At 43.8% G+C, this 20210-nt stretch overlaps 1 protein-coding gene across 5 annotated transcripts in view; it reads left to right on the forward strand.

Annotated features, from left to right (window-relative positions):
* The window catches only part of DIXDC1 (DIX domain containing 1), an 85400-nt gene that overhangs the window by 20564 nt on the left and 44626 nt on the right, over nucleotides 1-20210 (forward strand). For 3 of the 5 annotated variants that reach the window (XM_061593431.1, XM_061593434.1, XM_061593435.1), the window contains exons 1-3: nucleotides 817-945; nucleotides 18038-18167; nucleotides 19291-19416. In XM_061593431.1, coding sequence (XP_061449415.1) covers nucleotides 886-945; nucleotides 18038-18167; nucleotides 19291-19416 — 316 coding nt within the window. In that variant the 5' untranslated portion in view covers nucleotides 817-885. Of the gene's footprint in view, nucleotides 1-816; nucleotides 946-18037; nucleotides 18168-19290; nucleotides 19417-20210 lie in introns of those variants that run through there. The other 2 variants (XM_061593432.1, XM_061593433.1) reach the window with 1 other exon arrangement.

Raw genomic sequence — 20210 nt, forward strand, 5'->3', positions numbered from 1 at the left:
AAAAATCCCAAGAGATGGAAGTGTGTCCTATGGGAAACGTGCACAAAAGCTAGTAGGACAGAGACAATGCACTCCTGTATACATTTTCTCAGAATTAAGCCCGACTCTGTTCATTTCAGTTTACTCTCGGGGAGGTGTGCCTAGGAATGCAGCCTAAATTATATCAATAAGTTGAAAGGAAACTCCATGAGGACACAGACATACCTCATTTGTTGGTTCCCCCCTCTGGGTTTTAAAGATTGATTTGCAGAATGCAAGCCACGGAACATGGTTTTCACTACATTTTAGGCATTACCTTCCTTTCCTTTCTGTATACAATGTACCCTGACACTGAAGAGGTGACGTATAAATTGGGCATAGTCTGGCTTGTTGCATCTACACTGGCATTGGCTTTTGGCATTTTTGCAAAGTTTATCCCCACAGTTTTAAAAGTAGGCAGTCTTTTTAGCTTTATTCCTCTTACAGCTCTTTCCCTTCTTAGCTAAACCAGACTTGACCACCCCCAGCCAAGTGTGCTGTGTGTCAGATGGGGGGGGGAAGAGTGCCTGGAAATAGGTTTCAGATGTTTTCCCTGACCAGTTCCTCAGCCTGCATCTGGTAAGCTGCAGCGTTTCTATAGGAACGGAACGATGTGACATCTTGCCTGCTGCTCCCCCAGTGGCTCCCTCCTGAGCATGCCCAGTACGAGTTTTGACTTTGGCTCAAGTATCCTGTTTGCGGTTAAGGGCTGCACATATGGGACTATGAAAGAGGTCCCCCATGAGCTGCACGTCTTTGTCTTTAGGAGGAGGAGGAGGAGGAGGAGGAGGGGGAGGTCGTGCCCCAGGCTGGAGGATTTGTTCTGTATGCTCCAAGAACTCAGCCCTTTGGGTGAGCTTCTGAAGAATGCTTGCCTGTTTGGCCCAGGGAAATTTATTGGACATTCTGCACGAGGGCTTCACAGAGGTAAATAAAACTACTTTTCTTTTGTGTCACATCTCTGGAGTCCTCTGAATAGGACAAAAAAATCAGGAAAGTGAGCTAGACCTCAAAATGAGAGGATTTGGAGGACTGGAGTGGAAGCATTCAGCCGCCACACTGATGCTTTGCAAAACATAGTTTTAGAGAGTTTGTGTAAATGATGTGCTCCCACCTAGCTGCTTATGCGCCAAGTTTTGCAGCAGCAACCTTTGCAGTCTGACTCAGCGGTAAAGTGTAGCTAGCAACGTTGGGAGGGAAAAGCTGCCTTGTAGAATTGGCAGGTTCTCAGCATTGATGATCGGTGCTGCTGGAAATGCTGTAAAGTCTGCTTTATGGGCATGCAGATTCCTTAAGTGAGGGCTTCTGTGCTAGTTGTTTCCTGCTACCCCTTTCCCCTTCCATTTTGGTTCTAAACAGTTGGGGACTTTGGAATCAGCACACAAGGTGTGGGAAGAGTAATTTAAACAATTCTTTTGCAGTCATAGGAAAACATGTTCAACCCTTAGGTTGTGGGAAGGAGATTCCTGGCTGATACTGTGTTGAGGGTGTGTGTGTGGGCATCTCCTGGTCCTCCTTCAAGCAGTAAAGCAGTTCAGTTTCCTCCATCTGCTGTGTGCCTTTACCAAGGAATGCCATCAGTGGTGGTGCAGTGAGTCAAGGGTTTGCTATCTATGTAAAAAGGCTGAGAAGGTAGGAGACCAAGATGCACTCAGTGATCAGGATTAGCAGTTGTTTTCCTCCTCACCTGATGGAACTTGCATTGTGTTCCAGACTTAACCTTGTGCTAGCTGTTTGTGGTGCCTCTTGTCAATTGCTGGCCTTGGCTCCTCTTGACTGTTTTATGTCCTCTTTCCTAACTACAAACACATCCCTTTTGGTGCAGCCAGCAAAATGAGACTGCACAAGTGGAGCCTCACACTTTAAAGATACAAAATAAGCACTTTTCTCCCTCTAGTTTTCTTTCACTGCTGTTTCCCCCCCCCTTTCATCTGAGTAATCTGCTACTATTTGTAGGTGTTAGGTTTAGTTTATTAAAATTAATATATTGGTTCCTACTAAAAAAGTTCCAAAGTGATTTGTGACCAAAGTAAAAAATGCAATAATATTCTGTTTTCTATTGGCAGGTTAGTCTCCCCTCTTCCCTATCTTGTAACCAGAATAGGGGGCAGATAGAGGCAGAGCAATCCTGAAGGACTTCTGGGATCTGTGGTCAGGACATGTTCTTGTTTATCATTTATGCAGCAAACAGTGGTAAAGTAAATATGCATAGGGTTAGTCTGCATGAGAGAAAATGACCTGACCGAGACTAGCCAGAGTTCATTGCAGACAGATAGCCAAGGCATGTCCCACATACATTTACATCTTTGTGTGGTAGTCTTGCAGATAGGTCCATTGAAATTATTACCCCACAAAACTGGTGGCCTGCCTTTCCACATGTGCCTGTCTTAGATATTTGTGGCCCAGAAGTTGTGAGGACTTCCTGCCTAGTTGTCTGAAGACAACTCTTGCCACAAGCAATCAAGTGAGCGGCTATTTACACCGTGGCCTGAACATTTCTCCAGCAATAAAATATTATAGTGTGAGGTCAGGAAAGGGAGCAGTCGCTCCACAGAAGTGCTGCTATCAGGAAAGACATTTTGGGCTCCTCCAGACTGGTGATTCTTTCTGCAACATATCATTGATGCAATAATAGTGCGTTAGTTGTGGGCTTATATTGGACCATCCACACATCATTCTGCTTTATTAGTTGTTCTGCGATACTTCCTCTATGTTACCGTGTTATTGCCATAAGGGGCATTTTTGTGCTATAGTGCAAAAAAAGCAGGGCAAAGGCTCTCTGGAACATTTGTGGTATGAAATGTTACAGGATTTCATAAGGAAGCTATGGAACATGCAACAGTTGGAAATGAAACAGGATGTCCACCCTGAAACTTTTGCAGGTAAAAAGGCAGGATTGTATATAACCATCTCAATACCATCATGAGCGCAAATTATCATGAATGCATGACAGAAAGGTTGTCTGGAGGGGCCCTTGAATCCCCTGCAACACATGAGGAACAGCTGTTGCTGATTTGTCTGGAACTTCTAGCTCCTGGTTTTAAGAATTCAAGTCTACCCGCTGGGCACCATGTTGACTCTCAGGTCCCTTGACTCCCAACTCACTCTAGGGAACTGCCAGATAAGATAACAGGATCATCATCTCCTTATTTCTTCTATCTTAAATGGACCATGTGCTCCACTTAACAGCAGGAATCTCAATTAGCTTTGAGAAGCAATTTTTTCCTCCTTTTTCCTTTGTGATAACTTCAAACAAGGGATGAGATGGAGAATAGGCATCAGGGGGCATCCAGTGTCATAGCATCTGTGGTGGTTCCCTGTAGACTTCTGAGCACATTTCATGGTATTGATCTTGACATACACAGCCCTAAATGTCATGAGGTTCACAAGAACACCTCCATTCCTATATTCCATCACAGTGTCTAAAATCCGCCAAGAGTATATCATCGCAACACACAGTTTGAACATTAAGAACCCATGCAGAGGTATTTTTGGTGATTGTTCACCAGCTGTAGCATTTCTTCCTTTGGTTAGCCATAGCTAGACTACCGCATCTTGTAGACAGAGCTGTTCCTAACGTGGGGCCTGGAGCAAATCGGTAGAAGTGTTTTAAGAAAGTTGTGGGAATGTGGCCTGTGCTAATAAACACAAAGGCAACTGAAAAATTCTTGAACTAAATAGAACTGAGAATCTCCCAGGCACCCCTCATAGATACCGGCAGCAATTTGGCCAGAGATCAGGGAACTGTACTTGAGGTTCAGCCTCCTTTTCTTGCAAAAGGCAGGGGCAGCTTCATTTTGGCGTGTTAGAGCTAAAAGAAACTCGCTAGGGTAGGATGCTGCCATTATCCTCAATTCGCAGATGGAGCTCCTGAGGCGTAAGGGAGCATGGTCTTGTGGTTTCAGCTAGAAAGAGAAGCAGGGAGTTGTGATTTGTAATCTTCTTCTTTGACCCACTAGCCACAATTGTACTGCACTGTTTTAAGGAGATTTATTTGTAAACTCGCCAAACTTTGAAGCAGATGCAGTCACAGATGTGTGTGTGTGCCCCCCCCATCCCCTGGCCAGGTGATGTTGTCAGATGCTAATACAGGATGCCTGTTGGAAGAGTGAGCCTTTCAGGGTACAATTGTAGCAGGAGTGGAAAAGTGTCTTGGCTGCAGGGGACATGTTGGATCATGAGCAGAAGGACTGTAGCTAATGGTGTATTTCAGTTGCATGCAGGTAATACATTTTCCATGCTATCTTTGCAAGCATGACAAGTGTCTCAACAGAAATTGATGTACCTTTTGCGTGAAGCCTGAAAGATTTGGTAATTGTGGCCCCCAAATGTGAAGCATGAGAGTCACAAGCATTGAATAATCTTGATGGGTAGGTACCATATAGTGCAGAAAAAAATAATGAGTTGGGTGGCTTCTTTTAACACCCATTTCCTTATTTTGGCACCTTAAAGCAGTTTTTGTCACTGTTTTTAAATATATTCTTACAACCCTGAAAACTAACTACTTTAAAAAAAGGAATATCAAAGCGAAGGGAATCCTAGTCTGGCCTCTGCCACTGGCCGAGGGACCTAATGCCATGGGAGGGTGCATCCCCTGCCTTGCAGGAAGAACTTCATGGACCTCTTTACCATTGGCCAACCAAACTGGCCAATGAAGGGCACCTGCACCAGTGCTTTCTTTTCCATTCCTCTTTCATTTTGTGTTTTTTCTATTAGATCTTGAGTCTGCAAGCAATATTATTTTATCTTCTAATATCTGTACAGTGCTTAGAAAATATTAGGTGCTTTCTAAATGCTAATAATCATAATCATGAGTTTGAATGAAAGAGTTCTTAAATGCAAATGTGCAGGAGTGCGTATGCATACACAGAAGAACATATGGCTCTCAAGTAATCTCCATCTTGCTTTTTACTGTTGTTCAAGACAAAATATACTTGTGATTTCAAGAGGACTGCACTGCATCTGTGGTTGGCACTTTGGAATCTGGGTTTGTCAGGTGGATTTCTTTCTACCAGTCTCTCTTGCTTCATTTGCTGGCTGTGAGCACCCGCTTGGTCCCATTAACCAGGGAGAAGGGGCATGAGAGCGAAAGAGAAAGACGGCCTTGTTGCCTTACAGGAGGAGGGTCTGCACCTGTCAGAACCTCTTTTCTCAGGGGTTCCACTACACATTACAGCATGCTTTTAAAAAGACCGTGCTGAACACTGGGACTTTTAATGTGAGGGAAAAGCATACAACCAGCAGCTGTTGCTGGTGAGGAGAGGCAGTTAAACGGTAAATAGCAATCTGTCCTCCCTCCCCCTCTCCTGCATCAGAAACTGGAGAAGCAGTGAGGGAGGGGACTCCTGTTGGGAAGTCCTCTGGGGTCTTCCCCTGTGGTGCAGCCTCCTGCCATTTCTGATAAGGGGGAGTGGAAGTGGGCAAGCAAGAGCAGCTCCTTCTTTTTCAGCTCGCCCACCTTTTCTGGGCACTGTGGTGGGGAGGACTGGGCCCATGGTTGCTTATGGAGAAAGTGGAAAATGCTTGCTCCCTCTCTGTCTCTCCCTGGACAACTTTCCCATTCTGCACTTCCCATTGGTGAGTGAGTGAGGAGGCTGCTTGTGACTTCTGTCTCAATAGGACCATGGGCCCAGTCCTCCCTGCCATGGTGACCAGAGAGGGTGAGAAGGACAGCAGAGGCAGGAGTGTGACAAATATTGCCCTGCTTAGGGTAAAGACTTAGGAGTACCATTATGTATCAAATGTTCCATTCAATGGTTAAAGCAGCACCTTAGATTTTCCCAGAAACAGCTTTCACATTGAAGGGTGTGTGTGTGTCTAACTTTGCCCTCCATACCAGTCAGCACACAGTACATTTAGGGTTCAGGGAAGAATCTCAGTCCCTTAATTTTGAAAAAAATCCATATTTCATTAAGCAAATATAGTTCAGGATTACAGAAGAGAAAAATATAAGGTTAATCAGTACATATACAGATATAATTTAACAAGAGAATAATGCAATATAATCAAATCTGTTGAATTGCAGAGTGAGGCAGAATGCTTGATTACCTGGGGCACGCAAGCTTTGAGTTATCTCAAGTAGATAAGTGTGGCTTGGTATCAAAAAGGCAACAATATTTATACCCCATCTCTCTTTTCAAAAGGAAGAATATATGGTACATATCTAAGATTAATTATAGCTTCCCAATTATCAGAGGGAGATATCTATTTTGAATCAAATTGTGCAGGATATCTGTATACTTGAAAACAATAATTCTAATATCAAGGTTGCATATACAGATGTTTAATCATGCAGTTGTTTCATCATGGTTTTTGTTATATGCCTTCAAGCTGAGTGTGACTTATGGCAACCTTATGAATCTGTTTTGGATAAATTCATAAGGTTTTCATGGTAAGAGGTATTCAGTGGTGGTTTACCATTGCCTTCCTCTAAGCCTACGGCACCCAGTATTCCCAGTCAGTTTCGCAGCCACGTACTAACCAGGCCTGATCCTGCTTAGTGTCCTAGATCAGACAAGATTGGGCTTGTTTAGTGTAGTATTTACTTTTATATAAAGCCAATATATTTGATGTACCTCTGAGCACATCAAGAGTTGGCATTCAAAGATGTGAATTCACTAGCTCATGATGTTCCTAAAGATGTGGATTCCACTAGGCCAAGGGGTTCCTTTTCTGGCTAGTTAGATTTTAATTGCCAATTATCCCTTAACGTGTGGCCTTGAATTAAGTGCTATTTGTTATAAAAGATTTATTGCTTCCAATAGAGAGGAGCTTTGAAGCTTAGTTATGTTAAGATAAGGAAGCTCAGCATCTCTTGTCAGGAGTTTGGGTTGCTTGTCTATTCCCTGTGTAGCAAAGAGAGCGGAAATGAATTTGAAAGTTAGGTATCCCAGTTTGTTCCATGTGTTCTGCCCTTACCTTGTACAGAAGCAGTCTATGTATCTATGACAGGTGCAGCGGCTGCCTTCTCTTGTTTGCATGCTTCCCCCTCAAAGTGTCAGAGGTCGAAGGAAGAGATGCTGCTTGGGGCAGGGGCAGTCCAGGGGGATTCCTACCTGGGGGTATCCCCCCTTGTCCATCTTCCGCAGGGCAGGGGAAGGGAGAAGAGATTGCTGTTTACTGTATACTCGCCTCTTCTCACTAGCAAGAGCTGCTGATCAGTTGCTTTTCCTTCAGAATAAAAGTTGCAGTGTTAAACATGCCTTTCTTTTAAAAAAAGGGCATTTTTAACATATTGTCTGACCCTCAGCCACTAATATAATCCTTGAATCAGGGTTCAGAGTAGAACATGACCCTTTGTTTTTAAACATCCTTAGGCTACATGTCCCTGTGTCAGTACAGTGTGTCCCATTTAAATCAGGGCAGTTGCAGTTAAAAAGCTGGAAGGTCCCTTACAGGGACTACACAGCCCCCAGCCCTCCATTCATCTGTGGATTATGTTCCGCACCGAGGCTGCTTTCCTGCTATTTCTAAAGGACACGCTCCTTACTTCTTGGCACTTTAATAATTCAGCCTCCCAGCTGGATGGAGGCATGAGAATGCAGGGCTGCTATAAGTGGCAGGTTGCAAGGTAAAGAAATTTAGACAGCAGGATCTTGGCTGCCAATCAGCATTTTGTGGTTTTAGTGAGAAATTACAACTCCCCAAACAAACAAATCAAAGGCACATGAAGAAACTTAATTGGGTGAACTGTGGTTCATAGTATAAAACAACCTTCCCCAGCCTGGTGCCCTCCTAGTGTTTTGGACTACAACTCCCATCAGCCCTACCTGGCACAGACTGGGATTTATGGGAGTTGTAGACCAAAACATCTGGAGGGCACCAGATTGGGGGAGGCTGGTATAAGACTTGGTTTCAGCATCTGGGTTCTACTTTCCATAGTGTCCCAACTCCTGTTATCATCATAGGGTGTCTCCAGACTCAGCATTTTGCAGGAGGGATACACGCACATACCAGCACTTCAGGTATGCATAATTAAAAGTGGGTTTAGTGCACTTCTATAAAAAATGGACTTTTTGCGTTTTGGAAAGCGATGGGAAATGAATTGAAAAGTGTGGGATGAACGAATGTCTAACGGCAAGCTGCATAGTCCCAAGGAGCCCAGTTGCCCCCAGCTGGCAGCTGCAGACAAGGAAGGGGCTGGCTTGTGCAGCTGTGGCAAGCTGAGCAGGCCCTAGCCAGGGGGGAGGACTAGCCTCAGAGGGAGGCCGTAGTAAACCCCCTCTGAATACTGCTTGCCATGAAATTCCTATTCATAGGGTCGCCGTAAGTTGGGATCGACTTAAGTGGTATTGCCTTCCTCTGAGGCTGAGAGGCAGTGACTGGCCCAAGGTCACCCAGTGCGCTTCATGGCTGTGTGGGGATTAGAACCCTGGTCTCCCAGGTCGTAGTCCAACAGCTTAACCACTACGCGACACTGTCTCATTGAGCATTTATTCTAATTTGTTTGTGGGGTGTTTAGACAACTTACATCCAGCAAATGTTATCCCCACTTTCCAGTACATTTTCTTATCATTTTCCTTATTGCAAAAGGTCTGCCTTTTGGGGGGGGAGGGGAAATGGATTTGTTGCACGAGAAGACCAAAGCAACTAATTGTGCAACTTGAATTTACCAGTATGTGATTGAATCCCACCCCAAAATAGCAACAGACTGGAAGTGTCCAGTAATGAAACTACAGTTCCCTCACTCTGAAAGCAGTGACTTGCTGGAGAGGAACGATGACTATTTGTTAAGCTGTTGATTCCATTTATCATGAGCCTATGACTTGGCCCTACATGGAAAAAAGGGGGCCGGGGAGATAATTTTCTGCCCCATAGCACCAGCTGATGTTGCAAAGAGATGTGATTTAATAGGCCCTTTGATTCGTTTGATATGGTGGAACCAATTGAGATTTCTGGTGAAAGAAGCGCTTGCTCCAAAGTGCAGGAAGTAAGTAACCAGTCAGAGAAATCTGGCTGTGAAGGACAGAGCTTGTTCTTTGTGAATCAGGGGGAAGGAATATGGAAAGATTGTTTCTCCTTGAAGAAATGATAATAACACCGTCTCATTTAAATAAAAGCTGGGAAAAAAGTCACTGAGGCATGCTGGGTTGAGAAGGGGTGATGGGATGGGATTTTTATAGTGTTTTTAAGATGTTTTGTTTTAATATATTTTTAAAGAGGTTTTGTTTTAATGTTTTTAAGTCTTTTGTTTTTAAGATGTTTTAAAGTGCTTTTAGTGTTTTGGTTTGTCGCCCTGGGCTCCTTCTGGGAGGAAGGGTGGGATGTACATTTAATAAATAAATAGTGTAGGAAGAGAAAAGATGCTTGTTGCAGATTAGTGGGGCTAGAACCTGTTTGCAAACCTGCTTTTGCTGAGAGACAGAGAGAGCCTTTCCGGTTATCATTTGGGGATAAAGATGTGCATTCAGAAAAACATGGCTCTGAAGGCCAGCTTGCACATACAGCCCTTTTGCCTAGGAATTTACTTGGCCTCTTGAAGTGAATGAGGTGAGACAACTGGGCTTTATACAGGAATAGTGTTCACGTTATTCCTTATGGAGGCAAAGTGGTTAAACTCTGAATTTGACAGCATACCTCCTTAGACTCATTCCTGCTTGCCTTTCCTTGGAAACAGACTTGAAATCAGGAGGAAAATGTTACAGCTATTTTTAAACTTATAGAACCTGTTGCTAGGCACTGCTGAGCTCAAGGTCGCCAGGCAACCGCAATACAGGAAATGGTAATCATCATTGGCTGAGGAGAAAGCCTGAGACGGATTAGCTTCTCAGACCTCTTGGTCTCCCTGTAGCCATTCTGACTGCCACATTCTTGTCAGACCTGCCAGCAGGAAGGACTAAGTGGACTGAAATTAGGTAGTCTTCATCCAGTCTAGAATTCTTGTCCTAAGTGATCCTCCCAGGTACATAATGGGCCACTTCACACATCATGGTTAATGGCTCCCTCTTCCCTCCTTCCCTGTGTGAGCAGAAGCAGCAAGCCAAGGTACTTTGCCTGGTGCCATGTCCAAACCAGGGATTGTGGATTGTTTTGCTCCCAGACAAACCATGATTGCAAAGCCAAGAACAACCCTTGGCTTCAGATCTCTACTTGCTGCTTCTGCTTGCTTTGGAGGAGGAAATGAAGTGGGAGCCACCTGCGTCTTCACACCGTAATACATTAATTGTGTACAGTAGGGCCTCATACGGCAGGTTACGTTCCAGACCCCTGCCTAAAAGCAAAACCCGCCTAAAAGCGGAACCCCATCAATAAAATGGTGCCCGACGCCCGAAAAACACCGTAAAAGCGGAACAAGTGCCGTATGAGTGGGGTCTTACTCTAATTGAAAGCCGCCATATTAGCGGAACACTGAAAAGCGGGGCCCTACTGCATTACCATGAAGTGCAAACGAGGCCAATGTCTCTTTCACAGCAGTATCATCTAGGAAAGCTTCTGATTCTTTTTTGGTGCTCCCACAATCAATTTTAATCAATGATAATAATAAAAATAATAATTAGCATCTGTGTAGCTTTCCCTTCATGTACTCAGTGTTTCATGGTAACCAGAATTCCTCGAGTTTGGATGTGATGGGGAGCTCTGGTTAGTTTAAAACTGGAAGCAGACACAGCACCAAGGGGCGGGATGGCGGGACACAGGGAACGCATGAGCCAAGACTTGCTAAGGCTTGTTCCGGTAGTGCTGACCCCCTCAGAAAGGGTCCAGAGTGGCTCGCTTAGTACATTTATTTAAAATATTTATATACAGCAGAACCTTGTAGTAATGTGGGGTATGGGGGACAAAGGACGTCCGTGCGTGACAGGGGTTCCACGTTATAATGTAAGCTGCATTCCATAAACAGTATTTTACTCAGGACATCGTCATATTTGCAGTATATCTGTACAGTTTATTGTACGGTCATAGACCCGTTATACAAATAAGAAAATTAAAACAGGCAAGATAAAAAAGGATAAACAAGTAGATACATCTAGCACAAGAAAATCAACACGAAATACTAGAAATGTATTTACTGCGTAAAAATTGGGCTGCATGGAGAAATTTGGCAACCCCAAGCGATACTGATTTATCTGTGCCAGATAAAAGGAACTTCAGTTTGTCCAAGGTTGTACCTCCAAGCGAATTCACGATCAAGGGATTTAGGAACTTGATGCGTTCAGTGGAGTAAAGAGGACAAATAAAAAGAACATGAAACAGAGATTCAATTTCATTAAGTCGGCAGGGGCAAAGGCGATTAGCATGTGGGATGCCCCGAAAGCGACCTTCAAGAAGGGCTGATGCTAAACAGTTAAATCTAGCTCTGGTAAAAACTAATCTATAGCACGGCAGATCTAAAAATTCAAGATACGGGGCAGGAAGGGGGGAAAAGAACCTCAATCCAGAGTGGAGGGGGGAACAGGTTTTAGCGGGGTTGGCTATGTCACACTGAAGATCTATGTCCTTTAGGCGCCTGTTAATGGTCATTTTGGCAGTGCCAAAATCGAGTGTGGCTAAAAACTCCGTAGAGAGGCCAAGAGAAGAAAGTTTGTGCTGAAGCACTTTGGCCCAGGAACTGCTGAAGTGGTCAATCTGCATGGCATTGAGATATCCCGGTGCAGGATCAGCAAATGCTATCTTGGACCAGAAACACAATGTTCGGGACCAAGAAAGGCATTCTAAAGAGGAGAGCCCGGCCTCGAGTCTTAAGACTGCATTAGGGACACAACGGGGCACTCCAAAAATGGAGCGGAGGAAATTGGAAAGAACAGCCTCAATTTTGGGGCAGAAATTCACGATGGGAATTGTAGTTCAGCAACATCTGGAGGGCCAAAGGCAGCCCACCCCTGTGCTAGAGGAAGCACCTGCCATTAGAAAAATGAGATGAAATGGGTTTTATGCTCTAGGTGAGACTCCTCCTCCCCTGCCACTACATACCTTAAGTTTGTACTGTTATCTGTCAACTGGTGCTGAATCAAGACTACTGCCACATATCACTACACTGGATAATTGCTCCAGATAAATGATAGTCGCACTTCACTTTAACTGTCACAGCTTTTTAAAAGTCATTTGTCCATGTGCACCTGTTGATCAGGAGGTGAAACAAACAGTGGCAGATCACAGCATGTGGTGTAGAGAATACCTCCTCTGACAGTAGTAAATCACGTGAAAAACTGGGCTAGGCACACCCTAAGTCTGACCTGCTGTTGCATTTAAAATAGCAATAATACAAATGTAGATGTGTTGTATAGTTGCTGCAAATGGTGCAGACTCGTTTTCCTGACTGCAAGTACTGAAGAACGATCCATTATGATCCAGCAGCTTAAGGTCCAGCAGGAGATCCCCGATTCCTTTCTTTTAGAAACCTTTATGTTGACCTTAAAGGTATGTAAATGACACATACATATAGCAAGTTAAATATGAGAATGGAATACTGCCTGAGAGCTTGTACGTGAAAAGAGCAGCTACTTTCCCATCTGTAGAGTTTAGATAAAGCAAGCCTTCTTTTGCAATGCAAAGCTGTGTTAATATAAATAGGATTACGCCTAACCCCATGGCAATCCTACTAATCAGTGCCCTGTATAGTAACTCCTACACCAAGAATGATACAGGGAGAAATTTGGATTTTGGTTTGGGGTTAGCATTCCTAGGCCATTTTGGTGTATTGTCAATGCTCAGGATGATCAGAGCTATTAACAGTAGCAGAAAATGAAGCAAATCTTTGAGGACTAAGGAGATGGCAGTTCAGGGAAAGTGAGGAACCTTTAGCGCGTTTGCCCTTACCGATCCTGAATACAACTGTGAGCCTGATACTACCACGAACTGACAAAAGGGCACCTTTGGGGAATTATTAAGTATTGTACTGTTTGGAAACATCTGAGCTAGAGCAGGCTGCTTAACTATGTCAGAAGAACCGATGTAATGGAACCATAGGGAGTTTTCGCTCCGTTGGAAGGACGGGGTGAGCAGCTGGTAGGATAAGTGTTTAAACGAGCCACAGGAAGATGCTGTCTGTCCCAGGTTGTGATCATACAGCAATGATATTTTCTCTGTGCCAGTCCAGTGCCATCCTTCTGCTTTTTCCATCAACACTGTTACTGGTTAATATTTGTTTAATGCCGTACAGGGCATATATGGTCCCTTACCAGAGGGGCTTGCAATGCACATCAGTTAGACAGGATGACGAGAGAAGAGAGAGGTCTGGGCTTGACAAAGAAATAGTGGAAGTACATTCTGGCCATCTTTCCTGTGGAAGATAAGGCTTGGTGATGTGTGGATGGGTGCAGTTGAATGCAAAGTCTGTTAAACAGCCAGAAGAGTCCAAAGCCGGGGCATCAATCTGCAGGGTACAAACAAGGTGAAAGATGTGTAAAGGTAAGGAAAGGTAAGCCAGAGATCAAGCAGTTTAGGGTGAAGACACTTGTGTGTGTTGCTAACAATTTATTTATTTATTTCTATGCCATCCTTCACAACAGAATAAAACAATAATAAAACATAACACTTAATAAGCAGAAACATTAAAATAATTATCATAAAATACATAAACAATTAGCAGCATCATAATTAAAAAAAACCTTAGCCATCGGCATCTAAAAGCTAGACAAAAAAATGTGAGTTTTTACATGGCATCTAAGCGAATTTAATGTTTGGAGCAAGACACACTTCAATGGAGAGGTCATTCTGCAGACATGGAGCCACCACTGAAAAGGCTGTTCCACAGGTCCCTGCACTGTGGACCTCATTCAATGCAAAGACCAGCAGGAGAGCTTCAGCTGCTGCCTCTTCATCATTCATTTTCATGAAGGCAGCACCACACCACACTGCATCTGCATAGATTTATAGGTTAGTGCTGCAGGTCATGCCTATTATTGGGAGCTTGTAGGTTGCCATGCACATGTGTCACGAATGCCTCAAATTGGCACTGACCTGCAGGAAATTTATTTATTTATTGATGCAGATGAGCATGGTGGAGAGGAGAAAGAACCCTGGAAGCTCTTCAGCAGGTAAAAAGCATAATATAGGAAGCAATTCATTGGTGAGTGTTCATTTGAAGTAGTTGACAGTTTACAGCCAGAAAATTGGCCTCAGGAGACTGCTGGGTCCTGATAACCAACTGTGCAAGTAAGGTCTCCTGGGGAATTCATATTCCCCAAACAAAAACAACAGAGGGTAAAATCTTAGTCTTTAAAGATGAAAGCTACTAATTAGTCCTGTGAAGAAATTTTCCCTAAGGAGAGAAAATGATGAGCTGACTCTAGCTTTATTGCCTGCAGTTGTATCCAGACATCATGTAATGTTACTTATCTTGGTTAATAATCCCCAAATGGATATTATACATGTCCTCCTCCATCCACTCCCAGTTTGCTGTGACTGCCATGCAAGGCCAAAACAGAATGGAACTTCTGTCACAGGTTAGCAACATACAAGTTCCAAAATCCATATTAGGGCAATCTTTATTGGGCCACCCAAAATACTACAAAATGGTGTGCAAGCTTTTGAGTTCTCCAGGACTCTTAATCAGGCCAGATGCTAAGGAACATGGCCAGTAGTAGCATACCATGAGTCTGTATCTGGTGACAGTCTTAAGGCAGAATGTGGAAAGAGGTGACAAACATTCAGCTTTTGTAGGTGCCGTGCAAGCATTGGGTTGTACCAAGGCCTACGTGGAAGAAGTAAGATTGCGGTGACTAATTCCCCATCTCTGGAATTACAAAAAACAGCTGTTACTCAGGTCTGTCTCCCTCTTTACCCCCAGCCTGTTTTGTTGACCATCTAGCCCAGTGGTTCTTAATTCCCCATCTCTGGAATTACAAAAAACAGCTGTTACTCAGGTCTGTCTCCCTCTTTACCCCCAGCCTGTTTTGTTGACCATCTAGCCCAGTGGTTCTTAACCTGTGATCCATGAATCTCTAGGGGGTTCATGGATGAGCTTAAGGGGTCTGTGAACCAGGCACAAGAAAAATACGATTTTTTTCCTTTTCCTTCCTGATACTTCGAAATTTTTGTTTGTGTGTTTATGTGCATTTTTTCTGGAGAGGAGGTCATCAGTTTCTCGAAGGGGTCTGTGACCCAAAAATAGTTAAGAACCACTAGTCTAGCCTGATGAAGAGTTCTGAAGAAATCAAAAGTGTGCATGCTGTTTCATTATATTTTGGTTGGCCTAATAAGAGTGTTGCCCTAATAAAGATTCTGGAAACTTTTTTGTTGACCAACATGACTATCTTTATTTTTTGTGTGACTTAGAAAATAGTTGTTAAGGTACTTCTGCCGCAGATGGAATGCTGGTACTTTGTATATACATGCACAGACACTTCCTAATTCTGTATTAATGTAACAATTTAATTAGGATGCACAGGACAGTTATGATGTAAGGGAGTGATCAAACAAAACACTTTTCATTTTGACAGTTCAGAAATCTTCAGAGTTGTCCAGTGCCTTGTGGTTTCCTCAGTTCTGTGCATTTAATGCTGTTTTGCCACTATTTAGTCATTAAATTTTAATGTCTTTTTATTTCTGCTGCCTGTTAATCTCGGCTTCCAGGAATGACAAGCTGCTGATGGAGATTTTTCTTTTTGCAAGAAAATGAAACCTTTGGGGAATCTTGCAGGAATGTTGTAAGTGCTGGGAGTGTTCTAGACACATAATACTACTGAAACTGCTGCAGGAAAATCTTACACTCTGAAGGGGAAAGATGAACAAAACCCTTAATTAAATGAGAGTCTGCAGTAACTGTAGCATCATTTGCTCCTCTTTGGGAACCAGCACATTGCTTGATAGTAGCAGGAAATTCTCTCCCATTTGAAAGGGACTCTTAAGGTGGAAAGTAGCAAAGATTTAGTAGTGATTGGCTAAAAGTTAAATAATGTTTATTTATTAATTAAATTTGTATCCTGCACTTCCTCCCAGAAGCAGCCCAAGGCAGCAGTGTTAAACTTCTAATCATAATAAAAGATAATGCGAGTGAAAGGTACTCCTCCAGGCAATCTGTTTATTGAGTATTCATCCCGATTTGCTTGCCCAAAGATTATGCAGTACTTAAACTAAGCCCAGCCTTTACTGAGCATTTGTTCTGATTTGTTTGTGGGGAGGTTACACAACAGTGACCATTCATCCTGATTTACTTGCAAAATGTTTACATGTCTTCCCATTAATCATTTGTTCATCCCACACTTTTCGGTGCGTTTCCCCTTCACTTTCCTAACTGCAAAAAGTCTGCTTTTTTAAAAATGGATTTATTGTGCTAGGTTGACAGAGCCCATTACTCCACTTTAATTTTGCAAACCTAAAATTCCGGGATGTGCTTGAACCACAATCTGGAGGCATCCTATGATGATGAGATCAGAAGTCGGGCATTATGGAAAGCCTCTGTATTAATACTATTGGCATGGTGGGTGCTGCTTTATACATTCCAAGTGTGCTTCCAGCACATTACAGTACAGCTTTGAACTGGCCTGTGCTACAGCATTCTACTCTGATAGTTTCTGGATTCTCTATATTGTATTGCATCAACCTGCCCCACCCTCCTGCTGCTCCCCTGTTTTCTGTTGAGCAAGGGTGTCCAACAGACATCAATGGTTGAACACTTTTCTGAGCGAGGCAGTCCAAATCGTGTTGTGTTGTGGCTGGAGTTGGATTTCTCTTGTCAGGATGATTACAAGTGGTGCTGTGATCAGAGTTTGTGGCGGATGGGGTGCGTGGAAGCATATATTGTGACTGACATTGCTGAGATGATGTGGCGGAAGCCAGGCTTGAAACATGCCGCGTCGGCAGAATAACGGGGAGCTTAACAGAAAGGGAGGCAATACCATAAAAGGAATAAAACTTGGTTATGTTGCCTCGATGGCACAGGCTCTTGTCTGTCCCTAGGGAGTTCCAAGCACAATAGGATTTCTGTTCATTGCTGTACATATATAATGGAAATTATGTATTTTGACATTAATGTTAATTAAACTGATAAGCACATGTGGTTTTATGTATGTAGGTTTATTAGGTATGTATGTTTTTTCTAATATTTGTAGTCTGCCTTTTGACCAAAAGTCTCCAAAATGGTTAACAAAAAATTCGACCCCCCCGCCAAATTTAAAATGCCCTAAATAAGCTAGCAACGAAATTGATCAAATGAGCAGAAACTGGGGAGAGTGGGAGGAGAAGAGTAATGGGGCAACCCAAAAGTGTTCTGAGAGAGGGCAACCTTGGTCTGGCATTCAAAAACAATTAGGAAAGGAGTGAGACAAAATTCTCTGTGGAGAGAGTTTTGCAAAAGGCTCTGTCCTATGTTCTCACTTGCTATACAGCATGCTGTGGGGCACATGAAACAAAGACTCGAAGGAAAATCGCAACACACAGATGGGCTCAAAGGGGAGAGGTTGTTCTTTAATATAGATTTCAGAAAAAGCACATTCAAGGACTGACCACCATGCATGAATGACCTGCATACCCCAAACACCATGGGGAACATTAGTATTGCTTTACCAGTCGGTGACTGTGGGCTGAATGTAAATGACAGAGGGATGTTGCCCTTGCGGCATCCACATTGATTCCAGTATAGTCTGCGATAACAGCATTTTGTATAGTCTGACTAGAGGCAACAATGGAAATGTATGTACACCATAAGAAACTGTCCCTGTAATTTTATCTGCAAACAAACAAACAAAAAAACCCCAACTGTCTCCAACCATGATGTCTGAAAGTGAAGTGCTGGCTCAATACAGAGTCTCTTCACATGCACGAGAGTTCCAGTGTGTATGCTGAACCTCCTGGGTGCATAAGAGGTTTCTTAGGTGACTTCAGCGGCAAGGGCAGCTTCTTACTTTCATCCCCATTTCATATGAACTGCTGCAGTCCTGAGAGTGAAGTCAGCGGGTCAACCCTTGCGCATGCAAGAATTCATTGTTGTATGTCAGGATGGATGTGGCATTTTGGATTGGAGCCTTGTTGCTCTAGTTCTCTGTCTAAGGATGCAGTTGTGCAAAGGGTAGGAGCTGCCTACTAGTGCTGTCAAGCAGCTGGCAAACTTGTAATGGCATTGTGTTCCAATTCCTCTTTTCAGCAACAGTTGCAGGCGTACGTGGCCTGGGTGAATTCACAGCTGAAGAAGAAGCCAGCAGTTAAGCCAGTACAGGACCTGAGGCAAGATCTCCGAGATGGGGTCATCTTGGCTTCTCTCATCGAGATTGTAGGTCAGTAGTGTGGCAGGCAGAAGCCACTCATTGCAAACATGTTAGCATTGCTGGTGTGAGTGCAACACAATGTCAAAAGTGCGCTGTGGAGGAAGGCTGCGTGCATGGAGACCCTCGGCCAAATTTTCAGTAATAGCACTTCACCAGAATGCTGTTCAGAATTGCCACCCTGGGCTCCTTTAGTATTGCTGTGGAGTGTTTCTGCCTACGCTCCCATTGGAAACTGGGCACTGGCAGTCGAGGGGGGAGGGAGCTGTGTATATAATGGCTCCCGTGCCTGTTGTGCTTAGACTGATATGGATAGACCTTTAAACCATTGGTGGGAAAGGTGGGGCAAAACAGGAGGTTGGGGGCTGATGTGGCCGGGCTTCTTTAGCTTCAGGTAAGCTCAGGGTTTTTACAGTCAGTCCTGCAAAATCCTCAATCGGAAGTTGTGGATCACAGAAGCAAACTTTCCATATGTGTCCCTTGCTAATCTGAGGCTTTTGTGGTGCGGCAGCAGATGCCAAAATGCCTTCAGTGACTAACTCCATGGCCAAGGGTCATTTTATGGAAAGGATGGATGGAATTTCTTCTCTCACAGATCTGTTGTTATTAGAAGTAGTATTGGCTACATTTAGTAAGAGCCAGTCATGGTGTTAGGACTTCAGATGCTTGAAGGCCATGTTTGACCAATGCCTTGTGGACGATGGGAATCCCTGCCAGACAACAAGAGGTTATCTAAACTGTGATATTATTTGTTCACATCGTTTCTGTGGGTGCTAATTTCTTTGCCAAGATACTGCTGTTTATTTATAAAGAGGAAATAGTAGGGTTTGACGTAATGATTGTCAGGATAATGCCACATGGTGCAGGAGGACATGGCTCACTCCAGCTGATACAACGAATAATGAACAATCCCTCTTTGCCAGCTGTGTTTCAGGGCATATGCTCTGCCTATTTATTCTAGTCTTCCTGTGCCCTAAGAGGATGGTGAAATCTCAGCTTGTACTCCCCTCAGCCTTCTAGGAGAAGTGGCTTTTGAGGCTAACAACTATCCCCCTCCACCTGCAACTGCTCCGGTAGGCAGTTGTGGTCACACAGGCTCATTCTTCTTGATAATTAGGTTGTGTCTCTTTCGCAGCTGGAGAGAAACTGAATGGAGTGGAGGTCAGTCCCACCAGCCCGCAGGAAATGAGAGAGAATGTGGAGAAAGTCCTGCAGTTTGTGGCATCCAAAAAGATTCGTATGCACCAGACATCAGCTAAAGGTGAGGGCTCTTTAAGGCCATGCCTATAAATCCATGAAATAGCATTGCATGGACATGCCAGTCCATAGAAACAAGCAGTTGACTTTCCCTTTGCTTTGCAAGCTGTGTTTGCCAGCATTTCCATTGTGAGTACAGCAAAACATGCAGTGGAAAAGAAATATAAAGGACAAAGCCAGATGCTTTTCCAGCTTGTTTTTCTGGCATTAGCATTAGTCACAAACATCACATGAATTGAGAGAAATGTTCCCCTAGTCTTGTTGGTTTCAAAGTGCTCTCAGTGGAAACGCTGCTCACCTTGGGGCACTGGGTGTGGATGACAGAGGGGCACAGTGGCTTCGGTTGGAAACAGAAAGTGTGTGTGACCTTCACTGCTGCTTCCAGGAGGAGAAGGGCACAGCCCTGCAGGCTGCAGATGTCAGCTTGGTGCCCTTTACACATATGGGAAAAACAGCAGGCTCTTTGTGCCAATAGCAGCACTCTTGAAAGGCTGTGAGATGCTATCAGAGAGTTTGTACCAACTTTTATGTAAACTGCACCAGGCCAATCTGGGCCTGAGATTTTCATCGCACGCTGGGAAACCATCTCTCTTTTACAAGAGTTTGGATGTCTTACAGTTTTAGGTAGAATCCTAGGAAATGATAAATGGGCTTTGTATTTTGAACATTGTGAAAAGTTTGTATGCCTTGCCTAGCTGAACCTCTAACACAGGGATGGAGAACTATTTTCAGCCTGAGGGCCTCATTCCCTTCTGGGCAACCTTCTAGGGGCCACATGCCAGTCATGAACTGGGCCAG

This window comes from Rhineura floridana, chromosome 12, assembly GCF_030035675.1.
Source record: "Rhineura floridana isolate rRhiFlo1 chromosome 12, rRhiFlo1.hap2, whole genome shotgun sequence".
In the NCBI taxonomy this organism is placed as follows: domain Eukaryota; kingdom Metazoa; phylum Chordata; class Lepidosauria; order Squamata; family Rhineuridae; genus Rhineura; species Rhineura floridana.